Below are 18,246 nucleotides of genomic sequence, written 5' to 3'. Positions count from 1 at the left end.
TTGCCCTCAGATTTTAAATAAAGTACAAAAGAGGGGCTTCCCTCGTGGCACAGTGCATAAGAATCTGCCTGCCAATGCAGGGGACACAGGTTCAAGCCCTAGTCTGGGAACATCCCACATGCTGCGGAACAACTGAGCCTGTGCGCCACAGCTACTGAGCCTGCACTCTAGAGCCCTCAAGCCACAACTACTGAGCCTGTGCTCTAGAGCCCACGAGCCACAACTACTGAGCCCACGCGCCACAACTATGGAGCCTGCGTGCCTAGAGCCCGTGCTCCGCAACAAGAGAAACCACTGCAATGAGAAGCCCGCGCACTGAAATGAAGAGTAACCCCCACTCGCTGCAACTAGAGAAAGCCCGCACACAGCAACGAAGGCCCAACACAGCCAAAAAAAAGAAAAAAGTACAAAAGAATGAGGGGCACATTGCCATTTCACAGACAGTGCTTGAAGGGTCCTTCGCCATTCAGTAGCATACTTTGTGGAGATTGTAGTGTCTTCTGCCAAAACAAGTTGCCATACTTGTTTTTTTCTGCACCTGCAGGAGATAGCGGTCACACTGTATCCTTACACTTTTACTTTCATCTGTTTATCTCCATATTGTCCCAAAAAGAATTTAAGCCAGCTGTATCGAAGCCATATAGTAAGGTAAATTTAAAACAGGGGAAGAAAACAGGATAAAGAAAAAATAACGATGGAAATAAGAATAAAAATTTAATCAGAGCCAAGAGTGAGGTTACTGGACAAAACACATGTCATTCGGTCTTGTGTATTTGCTGCTGATACACCACAGGTTTAGCTCAGACATTGGAAACAGCCAGTGTAAAGAGTGAAGCGTGACAAGTTGCACGTTGTATTTACTTTATGACCTAGGAAGAGTCATTAATGAGATTAACCATCTATCTGATTGCACTAAAATAAATGTAAACCGTTTTTTATTATAGGCAAGTGAACAAGATATCCTTAAATATCTGATTAAATGGGGTGAGCATCAGTTAATGAAGAGAATAGCGGACAGAGGTAAGCTCAGAAAACTAGCTTGCAACTGTAAGCTTTTCCTGGAAGTTACTGAAGTGCGTGCCGCACATCAGTCTTTTGACAGTTGCCACTGTTGCCTGGTGAAAACAAATTTTTACAATCAGTAGAATCCTTTAGTGGAAAGGGTATACTTTTATTAGAAATAAATATACCAGAAAATTTAATTTTGCAACTTTAAAGCGATACTCTTAATGTTATCTTTCTGTGTGTTTAATAATATATGTTGACTGATTTATGAAAGTATTAGAGTGAAATTTTTCATTTAATTAAAGTGTTACAAAAGCATGTCGTTGATGAAAATGTTCTAGAATTAGATAGTGGTGATAGGTGCACAACATTCTAAATGTACTAAAAGTCCCACTAAGTGGTGCACTTTAAGATAGTTAAAATGGTGAGTTTTATGTTATGTGAATTTTACCTCAAGGGAAAAAAATATATATGACTACCCAAAGAGAGTATATTTGTTGTTTATTTTAAATTTTTGTGGAAGGTAAAGGAGAAATAATCCTTTTGAATGGCCTCCAGCTGGGGATACTGCAGAAGAGACAGAAGCGTCATATGTAGCTTATGATTTTAACTAAACTTTGGAAGCTTATGAATCTGTAGCAGTCTTATATTTATAGCTAGGGTTAGCCCGCCCACCTGTGCTCCTTTCGTAGAATATTGTGTTCCTCTAGGTAGTGAACTCAAATCAAAATATTAGAAAAATTAAATGCAGGTTTCCCTTTCCTGTCATTTTCAACAGCTTTACATAAATATCATTTACATACCATAAAGTTCACCTTTTTAAAGTGTTCAAGTCAGTGTTTTTTAGTACACTTACAGAGTTGTTCTGCCCACATTTTAAAATATATTTAAAAAAATCAAGCTAGGGCTTCCCTGGTGGTGCAGGGGTTGAGAGTCCGCCTGCCGATGCAGGGGACACGGGTTCGTGCCCCAGTCCGGGAAGATCCCACATGCCGCGGAGCGGCTGGGCCCGTGAGCCATGGCCACTGAGCCTGCGCGTCCGGAGCCTGCGCGTCCGGAGCCTGTGCTTGGAAGGCTCTTTCACAGGGATGAGGAGGACGCTGCACCAACCAGGGTGCCCTTTGTTTCAGTCCCCTTCATACATAAGGTTTCTGCCCTTACGTGTTACATATTTGGGAATTTCTTGTAATATTTCATTTGAAACCAGGACACCACTACTTTGAGAAAAAATTTCTTTTGAAAAGCAGTGTCTTTTACAAGTACTGAAGCCAAAGCATAGCAAGACAAGAGAAAAAAAAAACCCTGTTTCACACACGTGCAATAATTTTACTTTGAATGACTCCAAAAATACCTTACCCTCTCAAAAAACAATATCTCTTTATCTAGCACGTGATTTAAGGGAAATACCAGTTTGCCTGTAGTGTTTGCAAAAAATCCAGCATTTATATTTGTGAATGATAAAGATCTTATTTTTTTAAGGAAGAAAAATATACAGCCCCCTGGTTTAAAGATATGATTAAAAATTCCCCAAATATGAAATTTCCTTCACCTCAATATCAAAAGCATATATATACATTTCAGATTTTCCCCTTTCACTAATACTAAATGAAGAAAACATTTTATTCTCTGCTCTGGACAGTGGTATTACACATCAGATGTTAAAAGGTTCACTTTTATGCATTAACATTCCCATATTACGAAAATTTAGGAGGCTTATAAAATTCTTAAAGTCAAATAGAGTGTACATTAGGTTTTGCTGCTTTAAGATACCAGGTGATATAATTTTAGAATATCGTAAAATTGCTGTTAAACATACATAGTAACCTAATGAGCATACTGATAACCTACAGTGATCAGAAATAACATTTGGTCTGCATTGCCCTTATTGTACTTTTTAAAAAACTGGTCACCAAAGTGAGAAACCTTAAGAAAAAGCCCTTGGTCAAACTAGATTTTAATAGATTGTCGTTTTTTCTCCTTTGAGTTAGTATATGGAAAAGAATTCTGTATTCTTTAATGCAGAACAATCATAAAGAATGTTATTGTACTGTTGACACCATGCTTTTTTCTTTGTCTGAGAGTATCGCTATTATGAAAACTTAAGACATAAAAATAATTTACTTATAACGCTTTTTAAAGCAGATATACTTAATGTAAAGAGTGTTACTGAAAGTGTACCAGAGAAGAAAGCAAGCCTTTCTCTGAAAATCTGGATTTGGTTGGAGACTCCTCATTTTCTGTCTCTGTCATAGAGCCAAACTTACTGAGTGGCACTGCTCATAGTGTGAACAAGAGAGGTGTAAAAAGACGAGACCTGGACATCGAAGAGCTTAGAGAGATCCTTTCTTCTCTCTTACCTTTTGTGCGAATTGAACATATTTTACCTATAAACAGTGAAGTCCTAAGTGATGCAGTAAGTGTCTTTTTTCATTTATCCCTTTCATGAAAAGAAAGTGTCTTTTTTTAAAATCATTGTAAATAATTTCTACTAATGGAGTATCATGAAACTAAATTCCATGAGGACAGAGACAGATGTCTGTTTTGTACTGTATCGTGTCCCCAGTGTCTGGCACATGGCACAAATAAATGTTTGGTGGATGAGAGTTGAGTGGATATGTCAGTCTTACTTTTGCAAGAGGATAGTTTCCAGTGGAGTTGATCCAGCCATTTATCAGTGTAGATCAAGTAGTCCTTATTAAAAAAGGAAAGGGTAGAAATTACCTTTGGAGACTCTTTAAGAATAGCAGTAAATCAGAGAGCAGGAGAGGAGGAGATTAGTTCATTGTAAAAGGGATGAATCTGATAATTGTATTTCAGGTAAAAATTAATGGAGCTGACTGATTGTTACTTTCATAATTTTTAAGTGAATTTTTTAGACTGTAAGAATTGCTGTAATTAATGGATGGGAAAAGTAAATATTCTTCACATATTGGTTTATAACTTTAATATGATGTTGTAAACATCATAATAGTTTATTATTCAACTGCACAGAAACATTATAAAAGTCGTCTGGAAAAAAACTGATAAGAATTCTTTTAAGTTCTCTAAAAAGAACATAATTAAGGAGGGATAACTCTTCCATAATGTAAAGTATATTTTAAAACTCTGTTAATCTGTGGTGCTAGCATAATAGAGAATACAAAATAGCCCAGAAAAAGATCCTAATTAATATAAGAATTAAACATATAATAAGCGAGCTGTCACAAATCACTGCAGTGCTATACTAACCCATCAGTGGGAGAGGGAAGAAGTGTGCTTAAAGTTAAACCCTCATTTCACTTGCACACAAAATTAATCCCTGTTAGATTGAAGAATTAAATATTAAGTTGAAATATGGAAAAACTAGAAGAAAATAATTGAATATTTATGGACTCTCTGATTAGAAAAATGTTCAGTCTCACTAGTCATCACACACACACCAAAGAAAGCAAAATAAAACAGTAAGTTATCATTTTTTTACCTATTAGGTCACTGATTTTTGAAATAATATTACTGTTCCATAGGGGAGATATAGCTGGTACATTGGTAGCATCATCATTAAATTTTGGGAAATAGCCTATGTATCTAATAACAGGGAAAATAAATTACAGCATGACTCCTTGACAGAATCTTTTGCTGCCTGCCCTGACCAATGGTTGTAAAGACTAATATAGCAACATAATAATGGAATATCATTTTAGAAAGAAGGATAAAAAAATGTGGGGTTTTTTAAACTTTTTTTTTTAACATCTTTATTGGAGTATAATTGCTTTACAGTGGTGTGTTAGTTTCTGCTTTATAACAAAGTGAATCAGCTACACATATACATGTATCCCCATATCTCCTCCCTCTTGCATCTCCCTCCCACCCTCCCTATCCCACCCCTCTAGGTGGTCCCAAAGCACCATGCTGATCTCCCTGTGCTATGCAGCTGCTTCCCACTAGCTATCTAGTTTACGTTTGGTAGTGCCTATATGTCCATGCCACTCTCTCACTTCGTCCCTGCTTACCCTTCGCCCTCCCCGTGTCCTCAAGTCCATTCTCTAGTAGGTCTGTGTCTTTATTCCCGTCCTGCCCCTAGGTTCTTCATGACCATGTTTTTTTTCTTTTTTATATTCCATATATATGTGTTAGCATACGAAAAATGTGTATTTTTATGTATTCTAAAATTTAGTTAGGTAAAAATTCATTTGAAAAAGACTGGAAGGAAATATATCAACATTATTACAGTTGTAACAGATTAGAGTTGTGGGGTTTTTTTCCTATTTTCAAAATATGTCTATTGCTATATTTTAACTCAACATGATTTTAATGCAGCAATTAGACGTTTATTATATTTAACAAGAATAATATTAAAGAAACAGTGTTTGGTTTTGTTTAAAACCTGGGACTCAAACCAAATTGATCCCTGAATTTGGTTTAGAAAAAAATTTTAGAACTTTTGTTTAACAGACTTAGAAAATATATATCTCTGCTCTTAATCCCCTGCCTAACACATAGCAAGTCCCCAGTAAAAGTTCACTAATAATGGCTGTGAACCATAACGCTCTTTCAGTGTATGCTAAGCACTCTGCCAGGCGCTGCTTATCTTCCTTACCTTCATTTACTCTTCACAGTCACCTCATGGGCTATAAGGATTTGATTTATAGTCTCCTAGTATAGATGTGGGAACAACAGGGCCAGCACATTTATTTAGCCGTGCAGTGTCCCATCTCCAGGGCTACCTAGGGACCCTTAAGGTGAGGCCCAGGTAAAAGGAGATATCCATGGTCACGTGGCTGTTAAATGGAGAGTTAGGGTTTGAGCCAAGTTCTCCTTCCGTTAGAGCCCCTGCCCCTAATCACCGTGCAGACTGTCCATCTTTGTACTGTAGATACAGGCCCAGGAATGTGCTTTTTTGCCTTGAGGAGGGTAAGGTGGGGAGGAATCCGTTCCCAGATGAGTAAGGAAAAAAACAAATTGGTTCTCATTAAGAGTTCTGAAAGTTAGTCTGACTCATTATATTTTTAATTAGTACAGCTCTTGTTTTTAAAACATCATTCCTCTATGTAGAGAAAAATGGAAAATTGTACCTTTTTATGGCTTGCTGAATCCTTTAAATATTATTGAACATTTGAAGTATTTTTAAATTTCACTTATATTCCTAAATTTGTACTTAAATGCTAAAGTTCAAACATGTTGATTTATAGGTATAATTATTTTTATCTTTGTAATATTGCGGTGCTACACAAATCTCTGTTTCTGTAAAAAAAATTTTTTTTTTCAAGATGAAAAGAGGCTTGATTAGTACTCCTCCGTCAGATATGCTTCCTACAACAGAAGGTGGAAAGTCAAATGCCTGGTTACGGCAAAAAAATGCTGGAATATATGTTCGTCCTCGACTGTTCTCTCCCTATGTAGAAGAAGCAAAGGTAATAAAAACCATTTTAAGATGTTAGACTACTTTGTTACACACTATAAACACAAAGACATTTATTGTGATATTACTTAAATATTTGGAAATAGTCTAAATGTCCAATAATAGGGAAAGTGAAAGTAAATTCTAGTTTGACTACTCACCAGAGTAGTTTTCCAAATGTTGAGTTATCAAGCATGTTTTTATTTTTATAACTTAGGTCATATTAAATTGCATTTTACATTTTTCTCATCAGTTTTTCTTGCAAACTGTTAGCTTGGAAAAAAAATTTTCATTTTAATGAAATGGTCGTCAGTATTTTGTGATCTTCAGGGTGGGAGAAATGTTTGAGAGAAGATTGCATACATATTTTCTTCCTTTTGTAAACTAAAGAAATGCCATGACTTCTTGTAACATTTTTGTAGTGGCTGCTGGAAATTGTGTTTAGTTTTGGAATAAGTATACAAACTAAGACAAAATTTTAGGCCTATTAAGTAAAAAGTTGGCATTATGTATATTATAACATAAAGAACTCGCCACGTAAATATGGTAATGGAAAATGAAATACTGCAATTTTTATTAGAAATGTTCAGCCGTAAGATCTTTGGGGTGACCTTTTGAGGAACTGACAGTCTTTGAAAGTCAGAAATCACCAGTAAGCTTAATGAAATGAATTAACAGGCAAAACAATGTGTTTGGGTATAGAAACATAGTTATCTTAAAATTTTTCTCATTTTTATTGTTGGAGTCCCTAGTTTAAGATATGTCTATGAAAGGATTTGTGAGAGGTTTATTTTATTGAATAGGATGATAATCTATCCCTTATTGAGTAGTTGACACTTTTTTTTTTTCCAGTTTACCAATTTTATTTTATTTTTAACTAATTTGTATTGGAGTATAGTTGATTTACAATGCTGTGGTAGTTCCTGCTGTACAGCAAAGTGAATCAGTTATACGTATGTCCACTCTTTTTATTTTTTTATTATTTTTATTTTTTTGCTACACCGCACGGCACACAGGATCTTAGTTCCCCGACCAGGAATTGAACCCGAGCCCCCTGCATTGGAAGCACAAAGTCTTAACCACTGGACTGCCAGAGAAGTCCCTATCCACTCTTGTTTAGGTTCTTTTCCCATATGTCACTGCAGAGTATTGAATAGAGTTCCTGGTACCATACAGTAGGTTCTTATTAGTTGTCTATTTTATATATAGTAGTGTGTATATGCCAGTCCCAATCTCCCAGTTTATCCCTCCCCCCCACCCCGAGTAGTTGACACTTTAAATAGTTGTGAAACAGAGGAAAAAAGCAGAATGGTTGGGTCTGGTCTTTCTGAAGTAAGTTCAATGATTAAAGTCACTCAAGCAGCTGAGGCCTCTTGGAAGGTTGAGTCTGGTGATAAAAGGCCCGTAATAATCTAGATCTACCCTCCCTTCTGCTCTGTCTCAAAATGGAGTAGCAGTAAGCTGATCAGACAGTCCTCCTGTACCCATGCATAAGCAGAAAAATGCCCCCAGTAAATGTGGAAAATGTTTTTACATGATGCCATTTTGACCGTTCTGCAGTTTGTTGAGATAGATTCATCTGAAACTTACTTAACAATTAGGTTTATGTATAGGTCTGTTGAATTTAATATCAGTCTTTAATATTTTATATTTTGAGCATTTCTTGTTGGCTCTGATATTTATATACATTGTATATACATACATATATATGTATATTTATATACATATATACATTGTTTTCTTTATAGTAACTTTATGTATAAGTTATTTCTGATTAATTTTATATCCCTTCTTCAAATTTCAAATACTTCAATTAAAAGCAGATTTTTCAGGCTTCCCTGGTGGCGCAGTGGTTAAGAATCTGCCTGCCAATGTAGGGGACACAAGTTCGAGCCCTGGTCTGGGAAGATCCCACGTGCCTCGGAGCAACTAAGCCCGTGCACCACAGCTACTGAGCCTGTGCTCTAGAGCCCGTGGGCCACAACTACTGAGGCCGCATGCCTAGAGCCCGTGCTCCACAACAAGAGAAGACACCGCAATGAGAAGCCCATGCACCACAACAAAGAGTAGCCCCCGCTCACTGCAACTAGAGAAAGCCCGTGCATAGCAACGAAGACCCAATGTAGAAAAAAATAAATAAAAGTAAATTTAAAAAAAAAAAAAAAAAGCAGAGTTTTCAGAAAATGATTCTTTCTTTTCAAAGATGCTCCAAAAAGATCCTTTAAAAATTAAAGAGGTAGGGCTTTCCTGGTGGTGCAGTGGTTGAGAGTCCGCCTGCCAATGCAGGGGATGCGGGTTTGTGCCCCGGTCCGGGAAGATCCCACATGCTGCGGAACGGCTGGACCCGTGAGCCTGCGCGTCCAGAGCCTGTGCTCCGCAACGGGAGAGGCCACAGCAGTGAGAGGCCCGCGTACCGCAACAAAACAAAACAAAACAAAAAACAAAAAAAAATTAAAGAGATTAGGGTACTTTTTCCTTTCACCACTAATTTTAAGCTTCATACACTGGAAACAATAAATTAATTCCCTTTTTATATGATGATGGCGGTAATCTTTCTCTAAATGTGATTTAGCAGAGGTGTAAGGTTGACTAATTCTGTTAATACTGAATTGTTTTCAGTCAGTGCTAGACGAGATGATGGTGGAACAAACAGATCTTGTGCGTTTGAGAATGGTTAGAATGTCCAATGTGCCAGACACACTTTACATGGTCAATAATGCCGTGCCACAGTGCTGTCACATGATCAGCCACCAGCAGATCAGCAGTAACCAGTCAAGCCCTCCTTCGGTTGTAGCAAATGAAATCCCAGGTAAGGCAGTAACCTTGTTTCAGGCATTATATTTAAATGAATGATCATATTTTGGATAGTCAGGACTCAAAAAATTATTTGAATAAAAGAATGAATATATTTAAAAGACTTTTGAAATATCCTGAGATTCAGAAGAGAATATATGCAAATAAAATTTTATTTGGGCTGTGAACTAATAATGCAGTTCAGGAGCTGTTTGGTATTACCAAGAGCCTTTTGGACACAGTGAAATTTTAAAACCTTAAAAAATCATTAGAAGTATATAAATTACTATCTTTCCAGGAAATTAAAATACTATCAAAAATTTATGAGAAGATTCTGATGCAAAACACATGCTTTTTTCTTGCATTCAACAGGTGGTCTTTTGTGTAGCTCAGGTATTGTGCCTACAAACTATTTCTCTTCTTCCAGTTCCTCGTCTCCTCATTATGAAAGACATGGTCAGGCGTCTGCAGGAGCTGCGACACACTGAGCAGGTGCAGAGAGCCTACGCACTTAACTGTGGGGAAGGCGCCACAGTGAGCTATGAAATTCAGATTCGAGTATTGAGAGAGTTCGGGCTTGCAGATGCTGCTGCAGAGCTCTTGCAGGTGGGAAACGGCACTAAACCATTTAAAATAGGGAGCCTTGTGTTAGATTGTCAGTTATTATTAATAATGAAAATATTATGGTATTCTTTTGGATTCTGTGATGTTGTGTTATATGTCATATTTTAAAATTTGCAACTTGTGATTTCTGATTCTAAATAAATATTCAATTTTTTATACTTGAAAAAAGATTAAAATATATGGAGCCTTGACTGTCACTCAGGCAGTATTTTACATATCCCAAGGAGCCCTCGTAGCATGTCTTTTTCTTTGTACGTGCTCTTTGACTGTCCCTGGTGTCTTGGATGACCTGAAAGCCCCCAGTGAGAGGCAGTGTGGTAGAGTGGACAGGGCGCAGTCTCTGGAGTGAGAACTGGGTTTATATCCTGGCTCTGCTGCTTACCAGTTAGTTAACTTGGAGCAAGTTACTTCACCACTCTGTGCATCCGTTTCCTTACCTGTAAAGTGAATTGTTGTGAAGATAAGAGCTGCTGTATGTAAAGCAACTATGCCTCTTGTATATATTAAGCACATAAATGCTAACTGCTAAAAGTTCATGGTGTGTACGCCCAACAGAAGTGGAAGAGAAAGTAGAAAATTCTGACCTTCCGCTGCTTTCTGTCCCTGGTTTGGTCACTAGGTATCAGGTTTTAGCCTACTACATACTTAACAGACCTTCCATATGCCCCTCTTTTTCCCTCTCTCCTCCCCTTTATTATAAGAATTTTTTTTTTGCATGATGGTTCAAACCCTATAAGCATGAGAATCAAGGAATGAGTGCTTTTTATTTTTTTTTAACTAGCACAAAGAAACCCATTTCTAGTAATTATTTGGTACAAAAAGCAGTAGCATTTTTGTATAAAATGTGTAAAGTAGTCTTCACAGCAACTAAAGTAGAACCTAAAATAAAATTTAATTTCATCTGGTCAAGTGATTGAATTGTTTTCTTGCCACTAACTGCAAACCACTTTAGCCTGAGTTTTCAAAGGGGAACATGGTATGGTGGCCTTAGGCAAGGAGCAGGGCATTTTTAGGTTCTTTTTTTTTTCCACCATTTTTAGGTTCTTGATTTTCAATTTTTACTGGGGTTTCCATCTCTAAAACAGGCTTGTTTTCTGTTCATTTCTATTCTCTTTGCCATTCTAAATTGTATCTTAATTTGATCTCTTAAATTGTGTGAGTTTTACAATTTAAGACTTTCCATATAGTGTTTATCAAAATATTAATCAAACTTATTTCTATATAATAGGTAAGGAATAGTATTTTGTAGTTTTTATTTCAGACTGAAAGTGTACAGATGTTTTGTCAGAAAGTTCTAGAATCCTCACTTATATGCCTTTTCCTCCTTTTTAAAAATTTTTTTATTTTTTTAATTTTTTTAAACATCTTTGTTGGAGTATAATTGTTTTACAATGGTGTGTTAGTTCCTCCTTTTGTCTTTATTTATTTATTTATTTATTTTTTTGGCGGTACGCGTGCCTCTCACTATTGTGGCCTGTCCCGTTGAGGAGCACAGGCTCCGGACACGCAGGCTCAGTGGTCATGGCTCACGGGCCCAGCTGCTCCACGGCACGTGGGACCTTCCCGGACCGGGGCACGAACCCGTGTCCCCTGCATCGGCAGGCGGACTCTCAACCACTGCGCCACCAGGGAAGCCCCCTCCTTTTGTTTTTAATGTTAATTTTATTTTCTTAGCAAAGACATATTTGCATTAGGTTTTATTTCCTGTTTTTGATTATCATATAATCTTGCAAGAGATTACTGACCTGCTTTCTGGAGTATCCAGTTACACCGCTCTCCTTGATAGCTGCTGCGCTCTACCCTTTTATACTGTTTTTGAGGTAATTTTTCCTTGGGCTTCTGGCCTAGAAAAGTCTGTTGTGCCTTTTACTGTTGCTGAATGTGGTTTTTCTAGGTACTGGCTTAACTCAGCCTGTAAATTTCTGTCCAGGAAATCTGCTAACAAATATCCTACCTTGTTTACCCCCCCATTCTTTCTTAGAATCCTCACAAGTTCTTTCCTGATGAACGTTTTGGAGATGAAAGTCCACTCTTGACAATGAGGCAGTCTGGGAGATGTCGAGTTAGCAGTAACCCCACTGCAGAAACCGTGTTTACAGATCCGGACTCTTTTGTGGCCTTCCATCCACCCTTGCCACCTCCACCACCGCCGTACCACCCCCCAGCTACCCCAGTCCATCACCACCTCAAAGCGGGCTGGAGACAAAGACCTCCCAGCCAACACCCTTCACGTTCGTTCTCTTATCCCTGTAATCATTCACTGTTTCACTCCAGAGCAGCTCCTAAAGCAGTGCCCCCTCCAGTCTGTTTGCCAGGTGTTCAAGCAGCAGGACCTGACTGTCCCGGCACCACGGGGCTGGGGAGACAGACGGGAGCCGCCACCTCAGCAGCAGTAGTGTCTGAGAGACAAGTGGTGAGTGTGCACCTCAGCAACCACCTAAAATTAGGAGCTGCTGGAATGTCAGAAGCAATTTCCTTGGCCCCTGGGACTCAGCGGTGCCCAGAAGAGTTACTGACAAGCTGAAAGCATAGACTTAAGGGAGTATGGAAAAGGGAGAGAAAGAGAGAGTGTAGGGGGATGAAAAAGGACGGAGAAGAGAGACGAGGTGTTTGCGGTGGGAGTAGGCCAGGGCCTTCCCTTATGTTCGCGTGCGGGTATCCAGAAGGGTGGGGTTACTGGACAGTGCAGGTGACGTTACCGGTTTCATGGTGTGCTGTTCAAGCACGTGTCAAGAGTCTGGCCCCGACCTCTATTCTGTAGAGTCTACTATTCTACCAAAGGCTTTGTTGGGGCAGGAAGGGGAAGCTACTTGTAGCTGAGTATACCATCGGGAACAATGTGGCAGAAGACTCCTCATTCATAAAATGGGCAGAAAATTAACCCGCGTGCATGTCTCTGCCTCTAGCAAGCTCTTCCACCAGAACACTCATTTGACTGGCGATCACAGTCGCCAGCGCTGGTAGCTAGTAAATTAAGCAAGAATTCTTTGCTTGATCTTGCACTGCATTAGAGGTTGAATTTCTGTTTTATATAATACATTTGGAAAAAAAAACTGGTGATTTTTAAGTCTGCCTGCTTAGTCACATACTGTTAATAGTGTTCAATATAGAGAAGAACAAAAGATACATATATTAGTTAAGGGAATCTTCATTAAAAGATGGCCTTTTGGAAGCTGTGGACTAGTGTACGCCTTGGGTCAAATTATGGTCCTTCCTCACCTTATACCCTTCTATCCGCTTTCCCTGCTGTCCCCCCGAACCCCTCCAAAAAGAAGAAACAGCAAAGATTGATAGTGTTGAATAAACCAAATTCCCATCTTACTGGCCTGGCCCTCAGTTCTACAGTTACAAAAGTTCTACTACTGTATATTTTATTTATTTATTTATTTATTATAAATTTATTTATTTATTCTTGGCTGCGTTGGGTCTTCGTTGCTGCACGTGGGCTTTCTCTAGTGGCGGGGAGCAGGGGCTAATTTTCGTTGCGGTGCACAGGCTTCTCATCGCAGTGGCTTCTCTTGTTGCGGAGCACGGGCTCTAGGCGCGTGGGCTTCAGTAGTTGTGGCTCGCGGGTTCTAGAGTGCAGGCTCAGTAGTTGTGGTGCGCGGGCTTAGTTGCTCCGCAGCATGTGGGATCTTCCTGGAACAGGGATCGATCCCGTGTCCCCTGTATTGGCAGGCGGATTCTTAGCCGCTGCGCCACCAGGGAAGTCCTACTTTATATTTTAAATAAAACTCCCGTCAAAGGTGTTTTATCTGTATGTTCATTACAGTCTTGATTATAATAATGAAAAATTGGAAACAGCCTTAAGGTCCAACAGTGGAAGAATGGTTAAGAAGTCATGCCTCATCAATACAGTGGAGAACAGTATGCAGTAATTTAAATAGTATTAATGGCAGTGTTATATATGCACTAAATTTTATGAAAATATGTGTGCAAAATATAAAAGGTGAGAGAACTGCTTCAAAATGCTAATAACAATGGTTATCTCAAGTAGGGAAGTTTAGGGTTTTTGTGGGGGTTTTGCCTTATAGCTTTCTATATTTTTATCATTTTAAAAATAAGCAGGGGAATTCCCTGATGGTCCATGGAATCCAGGTTAGGACTCCATGCTTCCACTGCTGGGGGCCTGGGTTCGATCCCTGGTCGGGGAACTAAGATCCCACAAGCTGCATGGCACAGCCAAAAAAAAAAAAAAAAAAAAGCATGTATCATTTTTCTAATGAGGAAACAAAAATCAGTGAACATCATTTGAAAAAGAAGGAGTCTTGGGCCTTTTTCTTTTAACCCTCCTCCTGTTTTGTTTCTGTTTGCAGTGTACACAACCTGTGCTAAATGATCTAATGCCAGATATCGCCATGGGAGTGTCCACACTGTCACTCAAGGACAGGAGGCTTCCCGAACTTGCTGTAGACACAGAATTAAGCCAGTCAGTTTCTGAAGTAGGACCAGGGCCTCCCCAGCATCTATCATGTATTCCACAGAGGCATACACACACGTCTCGAAAGAAACAAACACTAGAGCAAAAACCAGACACTCGAGAAAATCAGCAGGAATATCCAGATTTCTATGACTTCTCGAACGCTGCTTGTAGACCATCTACTCCGGCTCCTGGCAGACGCAGCCCTTCCCCTTCGCAAGGTGGATATTTTGGTCCCGATTTGTATAGCCACAATAAGGTATCACCAAGCGGCTTAAAGTCAGCCTACCTACCTGGCCAGACCTCTCCTAAAAAGCAGGAAGAAGCTAGGAGAGAATATCCACTTTCCCCTGATGGGCATCTGCACAGACAAAAGAATGAGCCGGTACACCTCGATGTTGTTGAGCAGCCTCCCCAGCGGTCGGACTTTCCTTTGGCAGCCCCAGAAAATGCCGGCAACGGTCCAGCCCATGTCAGGGGGCGGACAGCAGTGGAAACTGACTTGACTTTTGGGCTGACTCCTAACAGACCGTCACATTCTGCATGTAGCTCTGAAGCTCCAGAAGAGAGATCTGGTAGAAGACTGGCAGACAGCGAGTCCTTGGGCCATGGAGCTCAGCGAAATACAGATTTGGAAAGGGAAGATTCAATCAGCAGAGGAAGGAGGTCACCAAGCAAGCCAGACTTCCTCTACAAAAAGTCTGCCCTTTGAGAGCAACCTCCAAGTCGTCTGTGCCTGAGATGTGAAACATCCCATTTTATGATGTAACCCAACAACTTAGAGTATTGATGCCAGCTGATAACTCAGTTTCACGTTATTTTATTCTAGTTTTTGTATATACACGTCTATTAGACATGGCATGCTAAGAGGGTTATTCTGAATGCTGCGTCTGTCTATTTTGTGTTGGAACAACTGTGTGGGGGAAGCATTTTTAAGAGCAAGCAAGCTGGCACTTTTTTTTTTTCTCTTTACAAATGATGGAATTTTTTTGCACTTGTACTTTTATCTGTATTGTTTTTATATCAGTATGTTAAACTTTATTGCCACATTTAAAGGACTGTATTTTCATACTTTTTTGCATTTTACCTTTCATCTAGCAATTTCCACGTGCATTGGATTGCACACTAAGATGTATTTTCTTATGAAATAGTTCTGTGTTTATTTTTTAATTATAGAAATTCCAAAGAACAGCACATCAAAATGCTCCTCTCTTTTCAGTAATTGTTTTAGTTCAGAAATCTTCCCGCTCAGTCTTCATAAATCTAACGTCGTACTTTTTAAATGAGTCTTGGGAGCTGGTCTTCATTCCTCCAGCAGGAATCCAGTCAGGATCCTGAAGTCCTGGTTCAGTAAAGAACAAGAAGGAGAAAAGCCTTTTGTGTCCAGACTCAAGCTATTGCTTTACTCACAGTGCAAGTGCTGTTAGAATCACTGCAGATTCTGGTAGTGTGGATTAGAGCTTCACTAGATGAGGTTCTAAAGCGATCGGCTTTCCTGGAATCCTAAAGAAGTGGAATTAGCGAAGTAACTTAAGCCTGCCCTACGGGATTGCCGGTTCTGAGCTGCGACTCTCCAGATGAGTCGGGGGAGTGACTGCTTGCTGCCTTCAGTTGTCTTGCTCTCTGTGGGAAAAAAAACAAAAGGGCTTCAGCCTTACGGATGTCATTTGGTGTTTGTAAGCATATATTTTCTTTTAAGTGTTTTTCAAAGTGTGTCTGAATTTTGGTGTCCTTTAAAGAAGTTGTTGTGTAATGCATAATGCTTTGTCACCAAAAAAGGAAAAGAAACCTTTTTTTTTTTTTCCTTCGGTGAAATACTACATGTCCTACTTGAACTCCACTGGGGACGCTGGTTTGGGATTTTACTGAACCACTGAGCACATGGGATCTTTTAAGATCCTCTCCCTTAGAAGGGCAATGTGTGAGCTAAGGACTGTTTTTTTCTTACTCTCCAATGTAAATACATTAGTATTTGAGTTTTTAAATCACTTCGACATTATTTGAGCATTCACTTTCTATTTTTACACATACACACACAGCCGTAGCACTTAGAAGAAAAGAGACTTTCTGAACACTCCCTCCCGTGAAGGATGTTTGGGAGCCTCTTCTCTGTGTATGTATATATATATAAAACTCTGAATCACTCACACTCACTCTAAAACTATGCAGGGCTAGGGAGCCTTTACAAGCTACCATATAAATGAATGACATGCACTTTTAAGTAAATAGGTTTCTATTGGGTGTCAAGAACTCTGATTTCTCCCGAAACTGTAGTTTCTCTTACAATCTTTTCCTACTTTTACCCTGTGGATATACACTCAGGAATAATCTGACATTTAAAAAAATCCTAACAGTAGGTAGTCTTAAAGATGGGAACACATCCGTTTGTCTGTCTACACCGGCAAACCGCTACCACTCGCTCTGCTGCCTGGCTAGTTAGCTGCTGCCCGTACGTCCCTCGATGTCGGCCAAGCTGCACACCGAGCCCCAGATCTCCCAGAGTCAACGCCAGGCTGCTGTGAGGTCGGCTACACATCGTCGCCTTTGAGGCTCCTTTTTTTTAAAGATGAAAAACGTTAGGACTCTGTTCTCATTTTTAGTAGGTTTTTGACTTTATGATAGATGACGGTGTCTTTTGAAGCCAATCTCAGTCTGTCTCTCCTCAGAAACACAAAGTGTTAATTCCATCATATTCCTTAATGTGTATTTATATACATGTGTTGACATGAATTATTTTGATACAGTTTTAAATTTCTATTCTGAATTCAGACTGTGCTGTGCTGGTACTGCAAAGAAGAGTGAGTAGACATAGTTGGTGGGGGAAATCTTTCTCATCTCCAACCTGTTTTTTTTTAAAAATGTTGGACAAGAGCTATTGGTGCCACACGTGCATTTTTCTGAAAATTTATTAAATATTCTTTCACGTCCCTAAAATATAATTATAAAAGAAGTGGCCACTGTTCATAGTTTTATTTAATTTATGAAGTTTGCTTTTAATAATTTAGTAGCATACCTGGCTAAACTCTATGTATAGAGAGAAACGTGCTGTGGATCGTGGACTGCTGTGACTTCCAGAACGGAAACAGATGTGGGTTTAGTGTTAGGGTAGGTGTTAGTGGACTTTTAATGTATCTTGTGAAGTATGGTCAGTAGGGTAGGTTGAATAGCTATGTGCCTCTGGCTTTTGAACCCATCTATTCAGTTTTCTTTAATGCTTACTAAGCATTAAAATCTTTCAGTGCTGTACGAAGATAAATGTGAAGTCTGAGTAAGATTGCTCTCAGAAATAAACATGTATAATATAAAATTTAGGCCACGGGACCTAGCATTTTACTCGGTGTAGAAATTTCATGAGAACCAAATCTCAACATACCAGATCTCCTCTCGAGGCCATGGACAATCAGGCCATTAGACAATCGCCACCTTTGGTGTCCGCCGTGTCGAGGTTAGCGAATACCAGTTAGATCCTGGAGCGGAAGGAGAAGATCTGCGTTTCTTCAAGATGCTTTTAGTCTGTTTCTTATATTTCTGTTTTAGTTTTGTGATTTTGATTAGTAATTTCAGTTCAGAGTCACCTGTGACTCCTAAGGGAAGAAGATAGCAGCATGAAAGGCAAAAATTATTCCTGAAAAAAATCGTTGTTTGAATTTACCGTGGGCTATTCATACTCTTTTTCACACGCCCCTGTAGCTTTTTCTAGGCATGTCCCTAGACCTCATCTCTCCTGACATTTTGGTAACCAGGTAGATTTTAAATGAGTTCTTTTTATTTGAGTCTTCTGGGGTTTTTTTTGGTTGAACTCTGTGAAACTTTGCTTAATTCTTGTTTATGCTTCCTTAAAAAACTGTTCTTTATTGAGTTTTCTTTGGATTTGTTGTTCAAGCTCTAGTAGCAGTGGACCATACTTGTCCCTTTGGATTTAGGTGATGATGGAGGGGAAACAGCGTATGCAGCATCGACAGCGGGGTGCAAAGATGACCCCCGTGTGTTGGTCTCTAGAGGTGAAAGATGAACACTTCTCAGTAAC

The 18,246-nt window shown here is 39.2% G+C and overlaps 1 protein-coding gene across 2 annotated transcripts in view; it reads left to right on the top strand.

The window, feature by feature from the left end:
• Window positions 1-17,506, top strand: part of BTBD7 (BTB domain containing 7) — a 77,846-nt gene extending 60,340 nt beyond the window's left edge. For both annotated transcript variants that reach the window (XM_029237012.1, XM_029237013.1), the window contains exons 5-11: window positions 945-1,020; window positions 3,258-3,418; window positions 6,252-6,395; window positions 9,002-9,191; window positions 9,603-9,781; window positions 11,781-12,212; window positions 14,116-17,506. In XM_029237012.1, the coding sequence (XP_029092845.1) occupies window positions 945-1,020; window positions 3,258-3,418; window positions 6,252-6,395; window positions 9,002-9,191; window positions 9,603-9,781; window positions 11,781-12,212; window positions 14,116-14,931 (1,998 nt within the window). In that variant the 3' untranslated portion in view covers window positions 14,932-17,506. The remainder of the gene's footprint in view (window positions 1-944; window positions 1,021-3,257; window positions 3,419-6,251; window positions 6,396-9,001; window positions 9,192-9,602; window positions 9,782-11,780; window positions 12,213-14,115) is intronic.
• Window positions 17,507-18,246: the final 740 nt, after the last annotated feature.

Source organism: Monodon monoceros, unplaced genomic scaffold, assembly GCF_005190385.1.
Source record: "Monodon monoceros isolate NGI ecotype Baffin Bay Population unplaced genomic scaffold, NGI_Narwhal_1 Super_Scaffold_21, whole genome shotgun sequence".
Classification (NCBI taxonomy): domain Eukaryota; kingdom Metazoa; phylum Chordata; class Mammalia; order Artiodactyla; family Monodontidae; genus Monodon; species Monodon monoceros.
Note: the sequence above shows the minus strand (reverse complement) of the source record. Positions and strands in the feature narration are given on the sequence as shown.